At 38.8% G+C, this 21,379-nt stretch overlaps 2 protein-coding genes across 2 annotated transcripts; both read left to right on the top strand.

Moving 5' to 3' along the window:
- Nucleotides 1–10,511: 10,511 nt before the first annotated feature.
- Nucleotides 10,512–15,096, top strand: LOC133730420 (uncharacterized). Its single transcript, XM_062158015.1, has 13 exons — nucleotides 10,512–10,659; nucleotides 10,795–10,966; nucleotides 11,462–11,492; nucleotides 12,543–12,622; nucleotides 12,828–12,915; nucleotides 13,069–13,113; nucleotides 13,369–13,465; nucleotides 13,617–13,700; nucleotides 13,852–13,889; nucleotides 14,029–14,094; nucleotides 14,201–14,260; nucleotides 14,468–14,819; nucleotides 14,904–15,096. Exons 1-12 carry the CDS (start codon nucleotides 10,512–10,514, stop codon nucleotides 14,567–14,569), a joined length of 1,011 nt encoding a protein of 336 aa, XP_062013999.1. The 3' UTR covers nucleotides 14,570–14,819; nucleotides 14,904–15,096.
- Nucleotides 15,097–16,113: 1,017 nt separating this feature from the next.
- Nucleotides 16,114–21,169, top strand: LOC133733509 (probable disease resistance protein At4g27220). Its single transcript, XM_062161131.1, has 3 exons — nucleotides 16,114–16,557; nucleotides 16,631–19,417; nucleotides 19,861–21,169. The coding sequence occupies exons 1-3, from the start codon at nucleotides 16,361–16,363 to the stop codon at nucleotides 20,657–20,659; spliced, it is 3,783 nt and encodes a 1,260-aa protein (XP_062017115.1). The 5' UTR covers nucleotides 16,114–16,360; the 3' UTR covers nucleotides 20,660–21,169.
- The last annotated feature ends 210 nt before the right edge of the window (nucleotides 21,170–21,379 follow it).

The following is a 21,379-nucleotide window of genomic DNA, read 5'->3' as shown; positions in this document are numbered from 1 at the left end:
GTTCTTTCAATTTTACACCCAATAGATTTATTTCGTTACTCTCCATCCAAATGCTCCGTTAACTTCACATTTTTAAGAATAAAATTACTATAATAGCCCTGACTTTCTCATTCTTTATTTTTTTTTAATTGTTTTTATTCTTCTCTTTTTTTTCTTCTGTTCGACACCATCTACCATATCGAACCCCAGACTTAACATTACTAATCCTTCTTCCAGACATGGCATCCGTATCACTAAATCACTCTCAGCCGCCCACTCCTTAAGCTAACCCCGACAACGATCAAACTCATTCCCATCATCCCCATTCATATTTTCATTCTCAACTACCAAATCCTCCCACCACAGCTCCTCCTCTTAACCAATTTTGACTCCCCCACTTCTGGGAACTCAGGCAGCCACTTCTGGGAACTCAGGCAGCCATCTCGGAACATGAAACTCAACACCCCTCCCGGAATCCGATTCTCGATATTCCTAAAAACCAATTCCTCCTCAGCTCCCATTTTCTCACACCGCGGAATCGGCCACATAAATAGAGTCTCATTAGTATACTCCACGAACTTGGCAAGATCCTTTAACACAGTTGAGCCCAAAACGCAGCTCCTGTGAAGCTCCGCAGTGCCGTTGAATCCCAGCACCGACGACAAGTCATGGATTGCGTTGTGAAGTCGAAGAGTTTTTGAGTAGGTGCGGTTAGCCTTGGCGGTGTATGAGGCAGAGGATTTGGCTATAACCATGAGGTAGTTGACCGCGATGTGGGTTAGGGTTTCGAGGGCGAAGATCTGGGCGACAACCGTTCTGGCTATGGCGGTGGAGAACTCCGATGGGGTTGAGATTTCTAGTGTGGGAATGATTACTGGTTTTGGGGTTTTACACTTTTTGGGTTTTGATTTTGGGGGCACGGTGGTGGTGGAAGATCTTTGGAGAAGATGGTTGAGGTTTTGGTTTAGGGTTCTTGTGATGAAGAGCGAGGCAATCTGGTCTGATGTCGAAGAGAAGGCCACAGACGAGGATATAAACAGGACGAGGATATAGAGGTGGAAGAAGAAGAGCTAAACAGAAATGGTGGTTCTAGTTAGACCTCCAAATTTGCTATTTGGATCTCTCATACTTAGTACACCTCTAATTTACTTTTTAGATACTTAAAAAGCTAAGTAGACCTCCTTATCTTTACCAAAACACCCTTGAACATGAGATACAACAATCTGTTACTCTACTTTTTATCTGTATCTTCAACCACAAGAAAAAAAATGAATTAAAATCATATGATATTGCTCTCTTATGAGTAGGTCTCTCCTCCACTAAAATTAATCAGAGAGTTGGTTCTCGATCTTGATATGTTGCTGGAATCCCTTTGAATTTGCTAAAAGAAGGATTTCAAGGGTTTTGGGTTGGAAGATCGAGTAATAACTATATCATAATTTTTTTTTTTAATTTTTTTTTTTTGAAGCGAGATAAGGGAGTATTATGTCCCCTTACTCGAAATTTTATTGAATGAAAGAGAAAAAATACAGAAGAGAAAGAGGGACTAGGCCAAAATCTTTCTCAGTAAAAAACAAAAGAGAGGAGAAACACTTCTTAAAATCATACAAAGGGCCCAGCTGCTGGAACCTTTGAAGAGCATAATCCAAGAAGAGTCGTCAGACCAACCAACCAATCTCCATGAGATTTGAAATTCCTTTGAAGAAAGGAGACAAGCTACTGTTTCTTTCCCAACCATATAGCAAAATAGGAAAAATATAGGCATCCAATTACTACCACAAACCAAGGCCTGCAAACCATTTTCCATAAAGGAGAAAACTTATGACGTAAGCAGCATAAGAATGCTAAACTTGCCGAAAGAAGGGAAGCCTAGAAAGATCACGCCGAAATCTTTCTGAAGCAAAATCAGGTACCTCAGACCACCAATGCTTTGAATCATGAGTTGCTCCAAAGTCAGCAAAGGCATCAGCTAAGCTATTTCCCTCTCTATAAATATGGGAAACCTTCAGATTCATTTGTTTAAGCAATAACAAACAATTAGCCCAAGAAATCCGTAAGAACCATGGAACATCCAGCGATGAGTTTAACAAACGAACCACATGAGCAGAGTCTGTCTCCAACCAAAGATGGTTCCAGTGCCGTGTCGAAGCTAATTGTATAGCTTCAATGACTACAAGAATTTCAGCGGCAATAGAACTAGCAAAGGATATAGAAGAGGCAAAAGCCCCTAAGAATGATCCTCCTGAATCTCGAAAGACACCACCGCACCCTGCATTACCATTGTTCTTGAGAGAACCATCAGTGTTAACTTTAATCCATCATGCTGGAGGAGGACGCCAAAACACAGGAATGAAGCTAATAGCATTAGCTGACAGCTGAGAAACTCCAAGTACCGAGAAAATAGTCACAGAAGAATGCATTCGTTTGGGAGGAAAAGAAAGAGTTGCAGATTCTTTGAAAAGTCCCAAAAGCTGACGTTGGGCATGCATTAAATTGAACTTGATGTCCTCAAAGCGCAACAGATTCCTAGTAGTCCAAATATACCAAATCAAAGTGCAGGCTACTATGGTCCAGAGACGTCGTTTAGACTTAGATAGTGATGAGGCAAAAGTGAAGGAATGGATGAATTTCAAAACTTTTTAATTAGTGCGGAATAAGTTTAACAATTAAACTACTAACTAAACATAAAATCCATTCCTTTAACCCATGATCTTGGCTTATTGTGATATGTATATAAACAAAGCATGCATAGTAAGGAAGAATAAAGAGGGAGTTTATGTTCTACTCACCCTTAGAGTGTGATTTTAATCCTATCCAAGTGAACCACCAAAGTTCCTCTCCTTGATCTCTCCTTGTGTGTGTTTCCTCCACCTTGAAGCACCTTGAATTAAGAACTCCTTCTTGTACTCCTTCTTGTGCTTGTAATCTCCTCCTTGATGTAACAAGTAAAGCCACAAAAATATATGGCCTCTAAGGATCTTCACCAAGTGAATCAAGAGATGAAGAAAGATGAAAGAAAAGAAGAAATTATGCAAGTGTTCTTCTTTCCTTTAATTTCTGAAAAATGGACCAAGAGAGAACTCTCTTTCTCTTTCTCTAATCTGAAAATAATAGTGTGGAGACACTACCATTATCATGTCTATGCTTTCACTTTTATATAATAGGAAATAACTCCAATTACTAAAAGAAAATATTGACTTTCATAAAGCCAATATTTTGGCTGGTCCATACATGTTATTGGGCACTAAAAATGTGTCTTGGGTTTTCATTTAAATCTCATTTAGTGAAGCCCAAGTCCACACCAAAAACCCGACAATCGTTTAGGCCCAATAGGTTCGGTTTTACCCGAAAATCCTAATTATGTTCAAATAATAAATCTAATTAATTATTTGCTCATAACCAACTCTTGTTTAATCTTCTTCATATACAATCTCAAGGATCCACTTATATGGTGTGCGATCTCTTAGGTTCTAATTAACAAGACAGTGAAGTTTATAGAAACCATTATATTTTGTTTACGAATCAAAAACTCCATTTTTGATTCTCCCTTGTTATTAGAATAATAAATATTTATTAATCCTCGGGGACTTCACAAGTCATGAGTGACATCTTGCAACATATCATGACTACCCTAGTTAATGTAGAATGACAAAGAACCTATTCAATTGGAATTACAATACAATACGGTCATTCTCTAACACGATGTTCTAAATCACATCATCGGGGTATGGAATTGATATGTCAATCCCCTAATGTGATTTTCATTCTTATGTGATTCTTAGAATGTGATTAAAAACTCCTTTTTAAATCTCATTCAATGCTTTGGCCAAAGACTCATTGAATCACATCTTTGAACATACACCTTATTTACTTAAGGATAGAGATTCCTTGTTGTACACTTACATGTCTCCATGACCGAATTGATTATACCAATGAATGCATCTATTATATCCATTAAGGGACACAATATTATTGCATCATCAAGAGATAATCCATTCACTCATAAGACAACTATGGTGTCTCAGGTCAAAGGACTAATTTGTATTATTGCAATTTAGAGTTCAAGTTTGACATGTAAGTAAGACTCCATACAAGAACTCTAATGATCGCGTTCAGTGTACTCTTTAAGTTAAGAGCACCCACATACTTGTATTAGTGTCTCTACACAAATGACAAGAGACATATCATCCTCCATATTGAGCATACATAGTATGTGCTAGTCTTTCCGGATTATCAATGTCCAAGTGATAATCCTATGATTAGGAACCTTTTAGGATAAGAGTGTGAAAGAGTAAATGTCTCACACATCTAACTCTTTAGATTACTTTCTCTTTAACTCATATTCCTTGGACCTTGTTCAATCAAATATTAAATATAAGTAATGAACAATAAACTTGCCCTTTTGATTAATAATAATTACAATAATAATTACATCAAAATGATTGTTTTAGGACACAATTCCTTCAAAAAGTCCCAAAAAAAACATCATCCACAGAGCTCTAAGGAGAAAAAGAATGAGAGAAAGAAGCATAACCCATTTCCATAAAGCCACAACTCGCGGGCAATGCAAGAGAAGATGGAGCAGTGACTCAGCATGATTACAACATAGGGTACAACAAGATGCCAAAGAAAAATCGCGACGTTGAAGATTCTCATCAGTGAGCAAACACCTATGAAAAGCCTTCCAGACAACGAGGCTTTTTCGAGGTTGTATATCTTTATTCCAAATAAGTTTACCCCACTTACAACTAGGATTATGATCCGAGAAGAAAGTAAAAGCTTCCTTTGCTGTTATAACCCCTGAAGATGACCCTTTCCAATGAACTAAATCTGCTGCAACTTCTTAGCCTGAGGAGGAATGGAACCCCCTATTTCAATAGTAGAGGCAAGAGGCTCACCCAACCAATTATCAAGCCAAAAAGAAACCTTCTGACCATCACCGAGTTAATAACTATATCATAATATTGAATGAATTTAGTCTAAGGAAATTTTATATCATATTGTTTTGAATTTACTTTTACATTAAATGATAATTATTATTTTTACTTAATTATTTTTGGTAAATTATAAAACTACATAGGCAATATAAGGAAATCCGGAAAAAAAAATTAATTGAATGTTATATTTGGGGAGGTAAGAAGAGTATTTGTTTTTCTTTTTTCTTTTCTATTTTTCTCTCTTTGTCCTGATTTGTCTTTTCATATGATTTGACAAAATCTATTAATAATTGAAAAAAGTTAGAGGTCCAAATATCAAATTTGGAGGTCCAACTAGAACCACCCAAAAAAAAAAAAAATATATATATATATATATATAAATTTTTTTTTTTTTTAAAAAAAAAGAGTAAGTGAGGGTAAAATAGACATTTAAGCATGGTAGAGATTGTCACGTTGGTGACTTAACGGAGCATTTGGATGGAAAGTAACGGAATATACATGTTGGGTGTAAAACTAAAAGAATAAGAAGTAAGCGTGTGAAATTAAAAAGTGAGAGATTGAACTGTTTTTTTCTGTGAAAGTTCATAGAGTAAACAGTATTTAGCCCTATTTTTTATTACATTGAAATGACTGAATCTATGACTTACTCTAGTTCTAACTTGATCATTATAACTTGATCGTTAGTCGACTTTGATTATCTTGACGTTCATGGCCTTGTTTTATAACATTCTTTATTTTTTTTTTGAAATAAAGGTTCATTGCATTAAATGACCAGCCAATAAGTCAGAGTCTAACATACACTTAAAGACAGAAAAATGGCGAGGAAACAACCAAGCTCCTATCTAAGTAATGCAAACTCATTACAAGTCAATTTGAGCTCGCTTGTAAAGCGAACCCATAAACAAAGAACAACTCTGTGTCTTCTAGGGCAAAATCATTGACTAGTCTCTCTATTAGCCAGGCGCGCAATTGCGGTACCAACAGAGAGCCACTTCCTAGCAAACAAATAGGAGCAATTCCTTATCCATAAGCCGCTTGAAAAAAATGCCAATCTTATTCCAGATAATTACCAACTCCCACAGAAGTCATGATCCGCAAACGATCGGTCATGGACAAGATATCAGCCCAACTGCCCAAGAAAGTCCACCTCTTAGGCCAGACCCACCCTCATCATTAAGTGATAAATGAGAGTGGCAAGGCACCCTCCTTCAAGGCCCACAAAATAGAGCCCACCAGCTGAAGTTGGAGCCCAGACCCAAAGGCCCAAGCCCAAACCCAAACCCAAGCCAAGTTAGCAGAAACCCTACACGCCCTCTGCCATGCCATCGTCGCCGCTAGCCAACTTTCCGGCGGGCGACCTTTCCAGCCAACCATCAGATCGTGAAAGCCTCTCTGCAGTCAAACACCAACTAGCAAAACACCGATCAAATCCCACCTGCAAACCAGTCAACCCGGAGAACGCAACCCTTGCAGACGCCTCTCGATCGAAGCCGGTGCGAAAAACGACAACCCGCCAAGTCGGCCTCCCTCTGCCTCCCTAGACCACCACCGATTCGATCAGACCCTGCAAATTCCGTTGCCGAGAACTGCTCCAAACAAATCAGATCTCTCCGACCTTCTTTAATCGCAGACGCCAAGGTCATCTTCTCACGGCTCACGACTATGAGTCGCCGGTGCTAGCCGGCTATCCTGCCGCCGCCACGCTCTGCCCAAAAAACCCTAAGGCTCTGCTTTCCAACCTTGTTTGCTTCTATTTGATTTTTTTTATAACATTCTTTATTGTAATAAAAGAAAATAAAAGAAAATAAAAGAAAACAACTTTGACGAGATAAATATAAAATATATACGATGAACAAAAAAATGCACCAAGTTACAAGTGGAAGACAATGTATAAATCTCATTAGTGATTCGTACAAGCAATCAAAACAATGTCAGCTAGTAACAACTAAGAAATGTTGATCAAGATTAAAAGATAATTATTCTACTTGGTTGTCGCAGAGATATTTTTAGAACATGCTTATTAGTGAAAGAACAGCAAAGAATTAAGATAAGCTTTTAGAACAACATGTTGCATCTATTAAAATGAGCAAATTATAAATTACTCCATGCATGTGACAATTGATAGAAACTCCTCCCCATTTTTCTTCTTCTTTATTGTTTGAATGCCATGGACCAAGGTCCACCTGCACCTAGGCAAAAAAATCAGATATTTTGCCACCAAATGCCCCATTTTGCCCTTCATTTTGCCTATGGTCCACCTACACCTTAATTGGTCCATATTAGAATTTTTAGAATGTTTGTTCGTTTCTATTTGATTCTCACTTTCTCAGCCCTCCGCTGCTGACCTTCAAGCCTCTTTAGCAAGGAGTCCTCCCAACTATTTATGTTGGGTACAAAAATACATCAAAATCATGACCATTTCTTAGTGAAGTTGGTTCTTCACTTCTTTGTGACAAAAAGATAGTAAATAAGCAACTTTAATAACTAAACCACTTCATATTTTAAACCCTGTATGAAGTCGCCAAATGGTGGTCCTTAATTCAATACATTCAATAACCTTTAATAATACATTTGCAGTAGTAGCATTCGGAAAATTTAAAAAAAAATTGACTTGACGAAGTCTTTCTTTTCTTGCATGAAGCAAGATAACTGGATGTCTCTCATGCTTTAACAATATTTAAAATTTAACAATAAAAATCTAGAAGATGTTACTTACTCTCTTAAATTTTCATCCTACTATGTACACTTCATATTCCATACTTTTGAGCGATTTTGGTATACAAAACTCATCGGCCTCATAATGCATACTTTCCAGAGATTTGAGTATACAACCGAAAAACATTAAAAAAAATGAAAACTGTTAGAAAAAAGTACCTTCATTTTTATTTTAGAGTCTCAATTATCTCAAACGATGAAAAAAGATAGCGAATTGAGTTAAAATTACAGTATCGTTATAACAAAAACAAATTTTTTTTATTTGATAAAAAAGATCAAAAGAGCTTTAAATCCAAATTTCATGCAAAAACAAACTGTTATGTATATGGAACGACACTGCAAATAAAGAAAGTCCACATGGTGCGCTGGGGTTGAGCACAAGACACAGAGACAAAATCCCACAGCAAATTAACCAACCTAACTGAGATTGCTGGCACACGACAAATCAAGCCCATACACGTACCACCCTCACGGGATTTCCCAAGCCGTCCGATCCCTATCCCTGACCTGACCAGTCTGGCATCACATACAGGTGTCACGATGGGACTGGTTGAATTCCTGGCTGGCGCGCCAAATAAAGAACATTTCCTCTCGGCTCTAAGAGCCGCCGCCATGAACCGCGGCCACTGGCGGTTCGATCAAGTCGGCCGAGCAAACGAAAAAAGTCGTGAAAGACCCTAATTGGGGCCCCACCGATGGCGAAAACCGCGGCACATGGTCGAAGTGTAGGCAATGATGGCGCGTACTGTCCACCGTGGTGATCCGTCCTCGGAGCGGAGAGCGAAGCATGACCGTCGCGTTTGGGAATCTCACGATTCGGGTTTATCTACGAGAATATCGTAAAATATCCACCGTCCCCTAGCTGTGGGACCCGCGGGGTGATGCAGGTTCATGTGACCCGCCGGAACGACAGCTCAGATGGGTTTGGTGTTTAGCGCAACGGTGAACGGCCCTGGAGTCCCTCCTTTTTTTTCCTTAAACTGTGAGAAACGTATTGCGTCACACGTGGGTGAGGATAGGTACTGATCTCTCACCTGTTGTAATTTTTTGAGTGCACGAAGCTGTGATGCACGAGGTCACCAACAATGGAAATTAAAAGGAAAAAAAAAAACAGAGGGAAAGAAACAAATTGTGATACACGTGAATACTATTTGATCGTTTTATTGTCTTTCTTAAAGGTTTTTTGGTTGAAATGTTAGGATCATGTTCGAATTTAGGTTTGAAAGTTGCTCTCAGTTAACCTTTAGTCGCATGATCTATTATAGAAGGTGGAAGTTTCTCAAGTGCCTCAAAGGAAATTTGGCAACACGATAATAGTTGGGTTGGCCCAAGAACATAATCGCATAAGTCCAATCCAGCAAGTCAAAACCCTAATTATGAACATGAAAACTACCACCATCACATACACCATCAATTTCTTTCTGAAATGATTTTCCCATTGCAACTTTGAGCTTCCGGTTTGAAATATGAATCTTTGAAGCTGATGGGGGGGAGTAGATGTACGAAGAAGTTGCAAAGGTGTATCGGCGCGTGGCGATTGGGAACTAAAATGGTGAAATGAGCTAGCATGAGTTAGGCAGTGGGAAGCATTAATGGCTTGAGGTGGATTCAACTCTTGTGCTTCATATTGTCTGATTTTCATATTGTTCCATGAAGATTACGTGTGGCGTGAAGTACTTGTTTGTATTGCATCTCTTTGACCAAGTTTTAGTTTTCTCATATCTTTAGTGAGGTAATCAAGTTGCTGATATTCTTGCTAATGCGGGTTTGTCATTGTCTAGTTTTAAAGTGGTGGGATGGGCCTCCTCATTTTAATTCTTGATCGATCATTGCCGACGTGATAAGCTCAACTTTTTGTTTTTCCCTTGTTTCATTATTGTCGATTATCCATTTATCCTTATGTTTTGTTCTTGAGAAGTTTGGTTATTGTTTCCCTTTTTGGGCTGTAACTTTTATTTATTTCAATAAACCTACGTAAGAGAGCTTTGCTTTTTTACCCTCAGCGCTCCTCCCCAGCCCACCGCCCGACTAACTCCTAGCGATTTTTCGAACCTTGGGTTCAGGTAATTCGAATAGGGTTTTCTTAACATACTCAGCAAATATCTATGACACCTAGCAAATTTATAAAATTTCTAACTACACCCAGTAAGTTTTCCTACGTACAATACCCTTTCTTTAATTAAACCTTCATATGTTTTTGTTATGTACTATGTTATTTTTACTCTAGTATCCCTCGAAGATGAAAACTCTATTCTCTCTAGCAGCGTGTTTCCTCACGCTGACACTAACGCCGCCGCTTTTTGCCGGCGATGCGCACAACAGTTCTGGCCGACTTCCCCACGCAAAGCTCTTCTGCCCTTCCTCTGATCCATTTCATAGATGCTATCTACTTTCACCGGATTCGATTGGTGGTGTTAGTAGCGACGGTGCTCGAGCTCTGATTGTTTGGGCTGGTGATAACTACGGCGGTGATGATGGGATTTTCTAGGGTGGCGACCGGTTTTCCTTATCTGGATTACCTCCTTACTCTGGGCTCGATGCAGAATCACAGGTGGCTGGCCTCGATGCTTTGACGCATGAGCAGCTGGGACCGGAATTTGGTGAGGCAGAGGAAGGAGCACCGCTATGGTGCGGCGGCGCAAATGTGGGAAGAGCTTGGCTGCTGTTGGACGCGGCGAGCGATACGGCGGAGACAGATATCCAGAGGACACCGGTGGTCCGACGAAGGAGGCTTCGAGGTGCCTCGCGATGGGTGTCCAGATCAATTTAGGTGGCTGTTTGGACCCAAGTTCTAAGCCGGTTCTGGGTGACGTCGATGGCAGGGGTGCTCTCATTGTGGTGGCTGTCTGATTGGCCAAAATTTATGGCGGTGCAGTCGTCATGGTGGTGTCCAGCGGAGAAGCTAATTTTGGATATGCTGGTAGGAATGATATACAGAGCTCGACCGGAGTTGCTGGAGATGTCAAAGCTAATCGTGACAAGCTGGGTGTCCAAATTAGTTCCGGTGATGGTTGCCCGGTGGTGTCAGGTGGTTGGGTTAGTCTTCGGCAGTGATCCAATATCTCGTACGACGGGCGGAGTGCTTCCCTACGGGGATGGAGTGGGGACTGTGGCAGCGGTGCTGCTGCCTTAGTGATAAAGGGCTTGGACCCAATTTGTCTAGGTCAAATTATTGGGCCTGTGCTTATGGCTCTTGGAAATGGGCTCATCAATGCTACTGTGGGCCAGGAAAGGAAGAAGAAGGATGAAAATGATGGGCTTGGGCTCTTCATTAACGAAGCATCCGAGTCCATTCGAGTCTTCAAAAACAGCTATGGGGCTCGCTTCACTCTACTGTTAGGCCTAATCTCTCTATGGATCGGGAAGCGATTATGCCCAACAAAACCTCCTAGCCCTAGCTTGAAGCGCAAGAACAAATATAAATTAATGTGGTAGGGGCCTATATACTATGTCTTACAAATCTCCATAGTTTATAGGCTCACTTAAAGAAGTGAGATTTTATTTCGAATATAGATGGTCTATCTTCTATGTATCACAGTAGTTTTTCTACTACAACTTTCTTGATCTGTCTAGTCGAAGACAGCAGAATGATATGTAATGGTCATCTTGGCATGCGTTTAATGAAATCCACATTTCTTTCAAAAAAATTAAACCTTCATACACCCAGCGAAAACGATTCACCCTGACGAAAAATACCAAACTTTGTCAATATCCACCTTCTAGATCTTGATATGAAATTCCATATTGATTGTTTCTCTTCGACTATCAAATTTGTGCTTAATTTCTTCTCTTTGAATTGAAGCATGATTGTCTATTTGATGGTCCTCCAGTATGGTTTGCTTTATTGCCATGGACATCCAGGTGAGAAGTATAACAAAATCTACTTGCGAAATCTGCTTGCGATTGTTGTATGATTGTGTTTGAGTTCAATTGAGATGTATTAATTCCATTCCTATGGTAGTCACGTTCTTTCTTATGAGTAGAGAGAATAATAATGATGTTGACTTCATATATTTCCTTCAAGTTTGTTGGTTAGTATTAATCGAATAAAAACTCTCATCTAACTGTACAACCATACCATGCATCAAAGCGGTGCTCTCGCATAAATATACCAGATCAGTGTTAAAAATGTCAATACAGAATACCAAATTATCTCAGAAGAACGAAAGATTTGCTGGAGCGTTATTCTTCATATCCCGATGAGGTTTTGCTGGGTGTGAGTTTTGTTGGGTTTAATTAAAAATAAGGGTATTATTGAAAACTGCTGAATGTAGTTAAAGGTTCTCAGATTTCACTGGGTGTAAAATATCTGTTGGGTGTAAAATATCTGTTGGGTGTATTTAGACATTTGTTGGGTACATTTAGAGAGACCAATCCGAATATTTTATATTTGAAAACTGAGACCCGAATCAAAAATTGAAAAGAAAACCTGAATTTGATAAACCGAACCGAACCGAACCGTCAATTTCAGTCCAATTTGGGTCGGTTCTTCAGGTTTTTGGGTCTAAACGCGGACGAGTAGTGTAATCAAACAGAAACTTGCGTAACAAGTGAAGCGAAAAATAGTTTAAAATGAAATAAAATTTACCTCATAGGCTCAGTTTACAGTTACACGAGGTTTAAATGTTTACCGTTCTTTCTTTTCGATTTTCCTGTAGAAGCTTAGAAACTACGAATGAAAATCCCAAAAGCGATGCTTGAAACAGAGAACCAGAGCAATCCCCTAAGTCGGTCCAACCTAATTGGCCGTTGCATAGTCTCCTGTATCTTCGTCTTCCTCACTCACTTGGCTCTCTCTGTGATCCCTCGCTTCTTCTCCGCTTTATCCTTTCTAACCCAACTCGCTCTCTCGGCTCTGCTGCTCCCGCTGCTCGTGGGTTTTGGCGGATGGTGCAGAAGAACGCTTCTTAGAGCAAAAGCTTCGGCTCCGGCTTTCGTCTTCTTCAATATTCTCTTCATTTGGGGGTTTTACTTCTCTGTTATCCGACCAGGTACACTGAATTGACTTCAACTATTTTGGGTTTGTGGAATTGATTTGAAGTTTTGAACAATTTATCTGCAGCTGTGCCGCAACTAAACGATGCCGTTTTCAACTGTGGAGTTGTGTTCCTCTTTATTGGTCTCTATTTGCTTATTTACTCAAAACTATATTAAATTGACAGATACTGATTGTAATAATGGTGTTGTCAATGGCAGTATCATAACAAGTGACCCTGGCATTGTTACAAATGGGTCTGCCTCTCCAGACCAGACTATGGAGAGCTCACTTTCTCAAGTTGATAAGGTTGGAAATTTTCATCTTGGGTATATCTCTTTTGACTGAAGATATAATTCTCTTTCTGCAAAACTATTTTCTTTGAACGGAGAGAGGAGTCTTCGTTATCAATTGTATTCATATTGGAAATGCAATTAGCTGATGACCTTCTTACTTGTGCAGGAGATGGAGCTCTTAGCAAGTGGTTTAGGCCATGGATCAACTCATGTAATACTTTTTACTCTTTTTATTCTTTGAATATTACAGAATTTCTCAATCTTGCCTGCTATGAAACATGCCTGCTATGTTGTCATACTATCAATCTTGAACCTTCGATGAGTTGAGACCGAAAAAAGAGAACCTTTGATAAGCGATTATTGTTAAAAAAAAAAAGGAGAACCTTTGGTGAGTTGCATTTTGCTTTAGAGAATGTAACTAATCAGTAATCATACCTGTTGTAATCTGGATGCTGGTCATTCTTAGGATTCAGGTTTGTTGATGAGGGTTAGATATTGCGAAACCTGCAAGGCATACATAAAGGGTCTTGACCATCATTGTCCTGCTTTTGGAAATTGTATAGGTAATGACAAATCTTTTGTTTATTAGTATTCTCCATATTAGTTATATTGGGATTTTAGGAATTTGAAAGTTCACGCTACTTAGTGAAAAGATCATATCATATGTAATTTCCTTAAGCTGGTGTTAATGATGTTGTTACCCTTGCTGTGCAGGCCAAAATAATCATCGCCTTTTCTTAATTCTTCTGTTTGGACTTATTGCTACCGAAGCTTCTTATCTAGTGTGCTCATCACTCTGTAAGCTAATACTCTTTGTGACTGGTTTTGATCCCTCTTCACAGAAAATCTTTGGATTTCCTGTGTAAATCTTTGGATTTCCTGTGTATTGTCAAAACTTTTGTTGGTTATATTTTTAATTCAGTTTTGAATTCTTGTAATATTTTTTCAGTTGTGGCCAAATCCGGGATCTTTGATAGACCCTCAGAGGTAGGTTATTGCACTGTGCAACTTAGCCAACTAATTTATATCAGCACTATGTCAAGTTACTCAAAGAATAACTCATCTATGCCTCAGCAACTTACACGTACTTTTTTATGTTTTTTGTCTTTTGATTTTACTTGTGTAGCTTACTCTTTCTGAAAGTCTGGCTGTTAGCACAATTCTGTTCACCATTCTCCAACTGCTATGGCAGGTTTGTATCACTAATGCTTTATCATGGTCTGCTTCTTTCTGAAATATCTATTGGTAATTAGGTTGCTTCATATGCATTCTAATAATCTCCATTGGTTTGTGAGTAGGTGGTGTTTGTGATATGGCACATATATTGTGTATGCGCGAACATTAGAACTGATGAGTGGGTAAGTCCTTAATGATCAATGAATAAGCAGATAATAAGAGAAAAGAGATTGGGTTGTCAACTATGTCCCTTTATTATAGCAACTGTCTTTATGATCAATCTACGATTCAATGGCCTAGAAGTATAAAAGAAAAAATATGTTTTATTGATGACTACTCTCTCATTTCAGTGTAATATTCTTAATATCTTCCATTATTTCCTTTTCAAGATAAAATGGAAGAAGTATCCAGAGTTCCAACTTGTTATTCCACCCAAATATATTTTGCAGCACCAATTCTGGATCTCATATTTCTTGCAATCTGTATGCTGACTACAGATCTGATTTCTTTTCACTATCCAGGACTAAACTTCAGAAATATTAGGTTCTGGAATCCATATGACAAAGGCATTGTACAGAATGTGAAGGACTTTCTAGCAGTCAAGCATTAAGAACATAGAAGCTGTGAATACTGTTACTTCAGAATCCTTGAATAGTCGTCATTGTTCCATCCATGAAGAAAGCAGTCTCCCTTTATTGCTTCTTATATATTCGAGCATTTGGAGCAACATGTCTTTGGGAGGTATGCATTAGTACAAAAGCATTTTACGTCTGATTTGATTTAAAAGTGAGACAAATTTAAAAGCATTCTACCCGGCCTGTACAGATTCACACCAGGTCCTCCAAAATTAAGGTCAAGATGCCAGAATTACAGCAATGATTGCTTCAAGTCCAAGCTTTACATTTAGTGGGGAGCTGGGGTCCGTGACCTGCAAGTATGATGCTTTTTTTTTTTTTTGGGTAGACAACTAGACATTAGTTCTGGAATTGAACATGTGAACAATGAATAAATATAATAAAAATAGTCATTCTATACCATATCTCTCTGAAATGCGTAGATTATAAGGGGAAAGTAAGCGACACAGTTCGTGCCATTAGAGATCTAAATGCAGTGATTACTAGAACTATAGTTTAGGAGGTAGCAATGCAACAGCCTAAAATTATAAAGATTCTTATGGAAAGGTCATAAAGTCTCAAATCATTAGCAAATTTAACCAAAGCTCTAGTTTAAAAGACGGTATAATGATGGAAATTGACACCAGGTAATGTAATCTATATATCTATCTGTCTATCTATACTATACTATAAAGGGAAGCATCAAGTTTGGTGTCAAAGGCTTCACCAAATTTTTTTATGTCCAAAATACCCTTCGAAAATAAAAATTAAAACTCATAGTAACACAATCTTACATGTGTATTACAGTAAAATAAAAATGCAGAGAAAGCATGAATATGAAATATTGACGAAATGGGTGACCAGGAAATTTTCATGTTATTTCTCCATTCACTACTGTGGGTATAAGGCTAGAGTATAGGTAATGTTGAGATGACCAGAGCATTTCCATAAATGGTCAATGTTTAGAATTAGTCCACGCTTTACCTAACATGTACCAGCATATCAAACAGCTAAGCTAGTTGACTTCATGTCTAGGCAAGATGCTCTTTACGGATTAAAGCGTGGACTATGTTGCCAATCAAAGTTCATCGCTCCAAAGTCGAAAGTTTAAACTTTGCTTGCATATGTTGCTGAGAACAAAAAACTTTGGTTGCATCAGTTAACTCCAAAAGTCTCCTCTCCGAAAATATTATACCAAACGTGCATCGAATTTACTTTCACACGTTGTTCTCCAACTCTCACTCTCTCCACAACCTCATTTCTCTTTTTGGTGAATCAGTTCCTATCAACTCCTTTCTTGTGTCTATTTTCAGCTTAATCTCCTTCTTGTTGTTGGTTTCTGGCCAGTTATTGAGACTACGTACGGTTTCGTTTTGGTGCTTTTCAATGGCTTTGAGCATCCCAAGTGCTCGTCAGTGGAAGTATGATGTGTTTTTGAGTTTCAGGGGTGAAACTCGCCATGGTTTTGTATCCCATTTATATGACGAATTGGAAAGCACAGGAAGGATTAACACATTCATGGATGAGGAAAAGCTGGAAGTAGGGAAGGCTATTTCTCCAAATCTGCTAATGGCAATTGAAGAATCAAGGTTGGCTATAGTTGTTCTGTCGCCAAACTATGCTTCTTCTCCCTGATGTTTGGATGAACTTACCAAGATTCACCAATCCATGGAAGGGAGGGACAGAATTCTGCCAGTTTTTTATCATGTAGATCCTTCTCATGTACGACATCAACTGGGGAGTTATGCAGAAGCCTTTACTAGGCATCATAAAGATTCTAGGCAAAGCAAAGAGAAGTTGGACCAGTGGAGACTTGCTTTGAAAAATGTGGCCGATCTCTCTGGATGGGATACAAAAAATTTTCGGTAAGGATCATATCCTTATACTTTTGGATTTACCATTTTCCTGATATTTGTTTGACCCTACGATTTTATGTAGGTCTGAAAGAGAACTTGTTAAACGCATTGTGAAATTTGTCCGCAATAAGGTACTTCAAGTTCCACCACGGCCTATTCCATTTGAGTTCAAAGCGCAGCCCACTGATGATTTTGAATCAACCAGACGGGCCAGGGATAACCTCATTAAGGCACTGAAAGATAATCATATCACTGCCATCGGGGTATATGGCATGGGAGGAGTTGGCAAGACAACTCTGGTGAAACATGTCAGCGCACAAGCCCGAGAACTTGGGCTTGTTAATTATGTGATTAGGGCTGTTGTAGGCCAGAGCCCTGAATTGAGAAATATTCAAGGCACATTGGCCGATCAGCTGGGATTAAAATTCGAGAAGGAGGAGACAGAAATCGGAAGAGCCGCTAGATTGCTGGAGAGGATAATGGGAGGAAATAAGATCCTCATAGTCTTGGACGACGTTTGGCATAGACTAAATTTGTCAAGAATAGGAATTCCCTCCTACGACGAGCTTCAAAGACGCAATTCCAAACTCATACTAACCTCAAGGAGAATGCATATTTGCTATTCCATGGAGTGCCAAGCAAGAATTCATCTCGATATCTTATCAGAAGAAGATTCTTGGAACCTTTTTGTGGAACAATCGGGAAAGTCTTTTCATAAATCTACCGAGCTGTATGATGTAGCAAGGAAGGTAGCTAGAGAATGTGATGGTCTCCCACTTTCCCTGATAATAGTTGCACGAGCACTTGGAGATAAAGAAATAGAAGAATGGAAAAAAGCAGCTCAACGACTAGAAATGTCCCAACCAGCCAATCCTGATGATGGTAGAGATCAGTACATATGCGTAGTGTTGAGCTATGATTACTTGAGATCTGATGATGCCAAATCATTCTTCTTGCTTTGTTGCCTGTTCCCAGAAGACTATAATATCCCAATTGAAGGCATGCTCAAGTATGCAATCGGGAAAGGATTGCTTCAAGATGTCAAAACAATCCAAGAGGCTAGAGCTACAGCAAATTCGGTGATCAAGTCCCTCAGAGCTTCTGGCTTACTTTTGGACGGTACAAAGGGTTGTGTAAGGATGCATGATGTAGTGCGGGATGCAGCCATGATGATTTCGCTGTCTGAAGATGGTCATAATTTTTTGGTAAAAGCTGGTTGTGCATTACAGCGTTGGCCAAGGATCATAGTGCATACAAGCTACTCTGCAATCTCACTAATGATGAATGATATTGACAGGCTTCCTGAAGAGTTGGTATGCTCAGAACTCCAGATTTTGTTACTACAAAACAATGCTGGTATATATGAGATCCCAGAAACTTTTTTTCTAAGTTTGAATGCGCTAAGGGTCTTAGATATTAGCTTCACTAATATCTCGTTACCACCCAGGTCATTTAACATCCTAACCAACCTCCAAGCTCTGTTTTTAGATTATTGCAATAAGTTAATTGACGTATCCAGATTCAGAAACTTGAAGAAACTTGAGATTCTTAGTATGAGAGAGTTTCCTCTTCAGGAGTTACCGAAAGAGATAGGATATTTGACCAATCTAAGGATGCTGGATGTAAGTGGGAGTTACACTATTGGTATATTTCCATATAATGTGATGTCAAGATTGTGTAAATTAGAAGAACTGTACATGCAATGTAATTCTGGGGGCTGGGGAAGCAAAATTCATGGAGGAGGAGAAGAAACTAATGTTGGTCCTGATGAGTTGATTGGCTTGACACATTTAAACATTGTGAAGCTTCACATATCTGATGCAGAATGCTTGCCTAAAACTGTTATACACAGTTTGAGTTGGATAAACTTTGATATATGTATCAGCAGAGAATCACCATCTAGAGACTACTCTTCAAAACCATATTTTTCAGATGATCATCCAAGAACCTTGACTCTTAGCACAACAATCAAGAGCTTACCAGATTGGTTTATCAACACGGTGACTGAGAAGGCAGGGAAACTACAGTACCTAAAGTGCAAGGGCCTAAAGAACATTCTTGTGGAATATGACAGAGGAAGGTTACATGGATTGAAGTATCTAGCTGTAATTGGTCCCCATGAGAACTTGAAAGTGTTGATGGAAACAATTACATGGATGCCAAATCAACCTGTGTTCGAGAACTTGGAAGAGTTGCGTCTCCTTGGCGTGAGTTGCCTGAAGGCATTATGTCTTGGTGAATTACCACCCGGGTCTCTATTCAATCTTAAGTCATTAAAGGTGGAATATTGCCATGACTTGGTGAGTGCAATGTTGCAGTCAAATTTGTTGAAGAGTGTACAAAATCTGGAAAAACTTCACTGTGAAGATATGAATGGAATGGAGTATGTGTTTGGATCTGAAGGGTTGGAGCCAGAAGGTATTATCTTGACAAAATTGAGAGAGATGATATTGTGGGATCTGGAGAAACTGATAAGCATATGGAATGGTCCTGCTCCAAATGCAGTGTTCCGTAACCTTAAAAGTATGGCAGTGTCCGGGTGCAAGAAATTGAAAAGTCTTTTCACATACGATGTAGCTGAATGTCTTTTTCATTTGGAAGACCTTTCAGTGACTCAATGTCCTAGCTTGGACAGGGTTATTGAACCAAGCAAGGAAGCAGTGAACAAGAAGATATGGTTTCCAGCATTGAAGATCTTGGCTTTGTCATATCTTCCACATCTCACAAGGTTCTGCAGTACTGACAGTGCTACTATTGAGTGCCCTTCATTGGAGCACTTGCATGTGCAGGACTGCCCCCATTTTACAACATCTATTTCTGACTTCCACAGCTGGAAGCAATTCCAAGTCAATGATCTACGACATTTGAGGTATCTACATAACCTGCCTTGCTTTTTTCTTTGTTCTTTTTCCTTCTGTTCTATTATTAAGACTGAAAAACTCCAAGATGCTATAAGTATGCTTGCAAGGACATACACGGTAATCTATATGCAAACATTTGATGGATCCACAAAATTTGATTAATGTGCAATTGTGCATGATCACTCCTTATTTCTTTTTCGCTTTGGGGATCAACTTCATGTCAAAAGATAAGATAAAACTCGGAAATGGCATCTGATTGGATTTGTCTTTCGTTACTTTAGATCAGTACATGTATGAAAAGGTCTCCCTAAATCGGAAAGGGATGCTTGGTGAATTCTGACACACTATATATTTAATGTTTATTAGTTTAGCTTGATTAATGTATTTTTGCCTCGTATTTCTAACTCTCTCCTGACCTCTCTCTCTCTCTATTTGATAAATTACAAATCAGAATGAGCAAAGACATGGTCAACATCGATTTAGCTGGTCAGCATACCACGGACATTCTTGAGAGCCTACCCCAGAATATCAGAAAGCGGGTTGAGGTTATTAGAGAAATTCAGCGTCAACATGATGAGTTACAAACCAAGTTCTTCAAGGAGAGAGCAGCACTTGAAGCCAAGTATCAGAAACTATATCAACCTCTATTCAGAAAGAGATACATGATTGTAAATGGTGTGGTTGAAGCTGATGGAGTTACTACAGAAGCAGCAGCAAATCAAGAGGACAAATCTGCAAAAGATAGAGGAGTTTGTGATTTCTGGCTCAATGCACTGAAGAATAATGACATGCTGGCCAATCAGATTACTGAGCGTGATGAAAGAGCTCTTAAATATCTTAAAGACATAAAGTGGTTTAGGATACATAATCCTAAGGGGTTCAAACTTGAGTTCTACTTTGACACCAATCCATTTTTGAAAAACTCTATCTTGACAAAGACATATCACATGATTGAAGATGAACCACAGAAAGCAGTAGGTACGGAGATTGAATGGTATCCGGCAAAATGCCTGACAAAGAGGATCCTTAAGGGATTGAAGAATTCTAAGCCACTCACTAGAACTGAAAGTTGTAAAAGTTTCTTCAACTTCTTTAGTCCACCTCATCTCCCCGAGGATGATGCAGATGTTGATGAAGATGTTGCTGCGGAACTCAAGAACCTAAAGAAACAAGATTATGTTATTGGGTCAATCGTTCGATATAAGATTATCCCACATGCTGTTTCATGGTTTACGGGTGAGGCTTTTTAGGAAGGTGATTCGGGGATAAAGATGAAGACATTCATTGAAGATAAGAATGGGAAAGATGAAGATTTGATGAAGATGAAGAAAACAACCAAAAAGAAGATATCGGTGGGCAGAAGAAGGGTGGAAGAGTATGAAACAAGCGGCCTCCAATTGCAAACAGCAGTAGAAGAATACAATTGATGCAGGAAGATGGTTGAGCAGCTGAGAGTTCTTAATGGAACTTTCAGTCTCTTTTGATACAAAAGCGTCTTTGAGCAGTTTTACTTGGTACGTTTCATTGCTTCAATATACTTGTTTAGCTTTTGTTGCATGAAGTCATAGTTGGAGTCTTCCTCTTTATTTGTTTTTCTGCTTGTTTAAAAGGGGGCGCATTTGATCAAGATGTTTGACAGGTTCTTGTTATTTTTTGAGGCATGTTAGAATGTTGGAAGTTATATACAACATGCTTAGTTGCTTGTATATTAACGATATGTGTAATTTCTGGTAAGAAAGAAAATATTTGATGAAACACAATTTTCTTTATTTCAAATTGACTATTAGATGGGGAACCATATTTTACTATTGGCAGAGTTGAAACAGAAAGAGATGTTCAATATTGGTCCAAAAGAATACTCCTCTATTGGCTTTGAATGTCTACTTAATTAACTTTAAAGTTAAATTTGTGTTTCTATATATCAAATTTTGTTAATGCATGTGTCTGGTTTTGTGGTTTGTTTATGTTGG

This window comes from Rosa rugosa, chromosome 2 (genome assembly GCF_958449725.1).
Source record: "Rosa rugosa chromosome 2, drRosRugo1.1, whole genome shotgun sequence".
Classification (NCBI taxonomy): domain Eukaryota; kingdom Viridiplantae; phylum Streptophyta; class Magnoliopsida; order Rosales; family Rosaceae; genus Rosa; species Rosa rugosa.
This window is presented reverse-complemented; position numbering and strand designations above follow the sequence as displayed.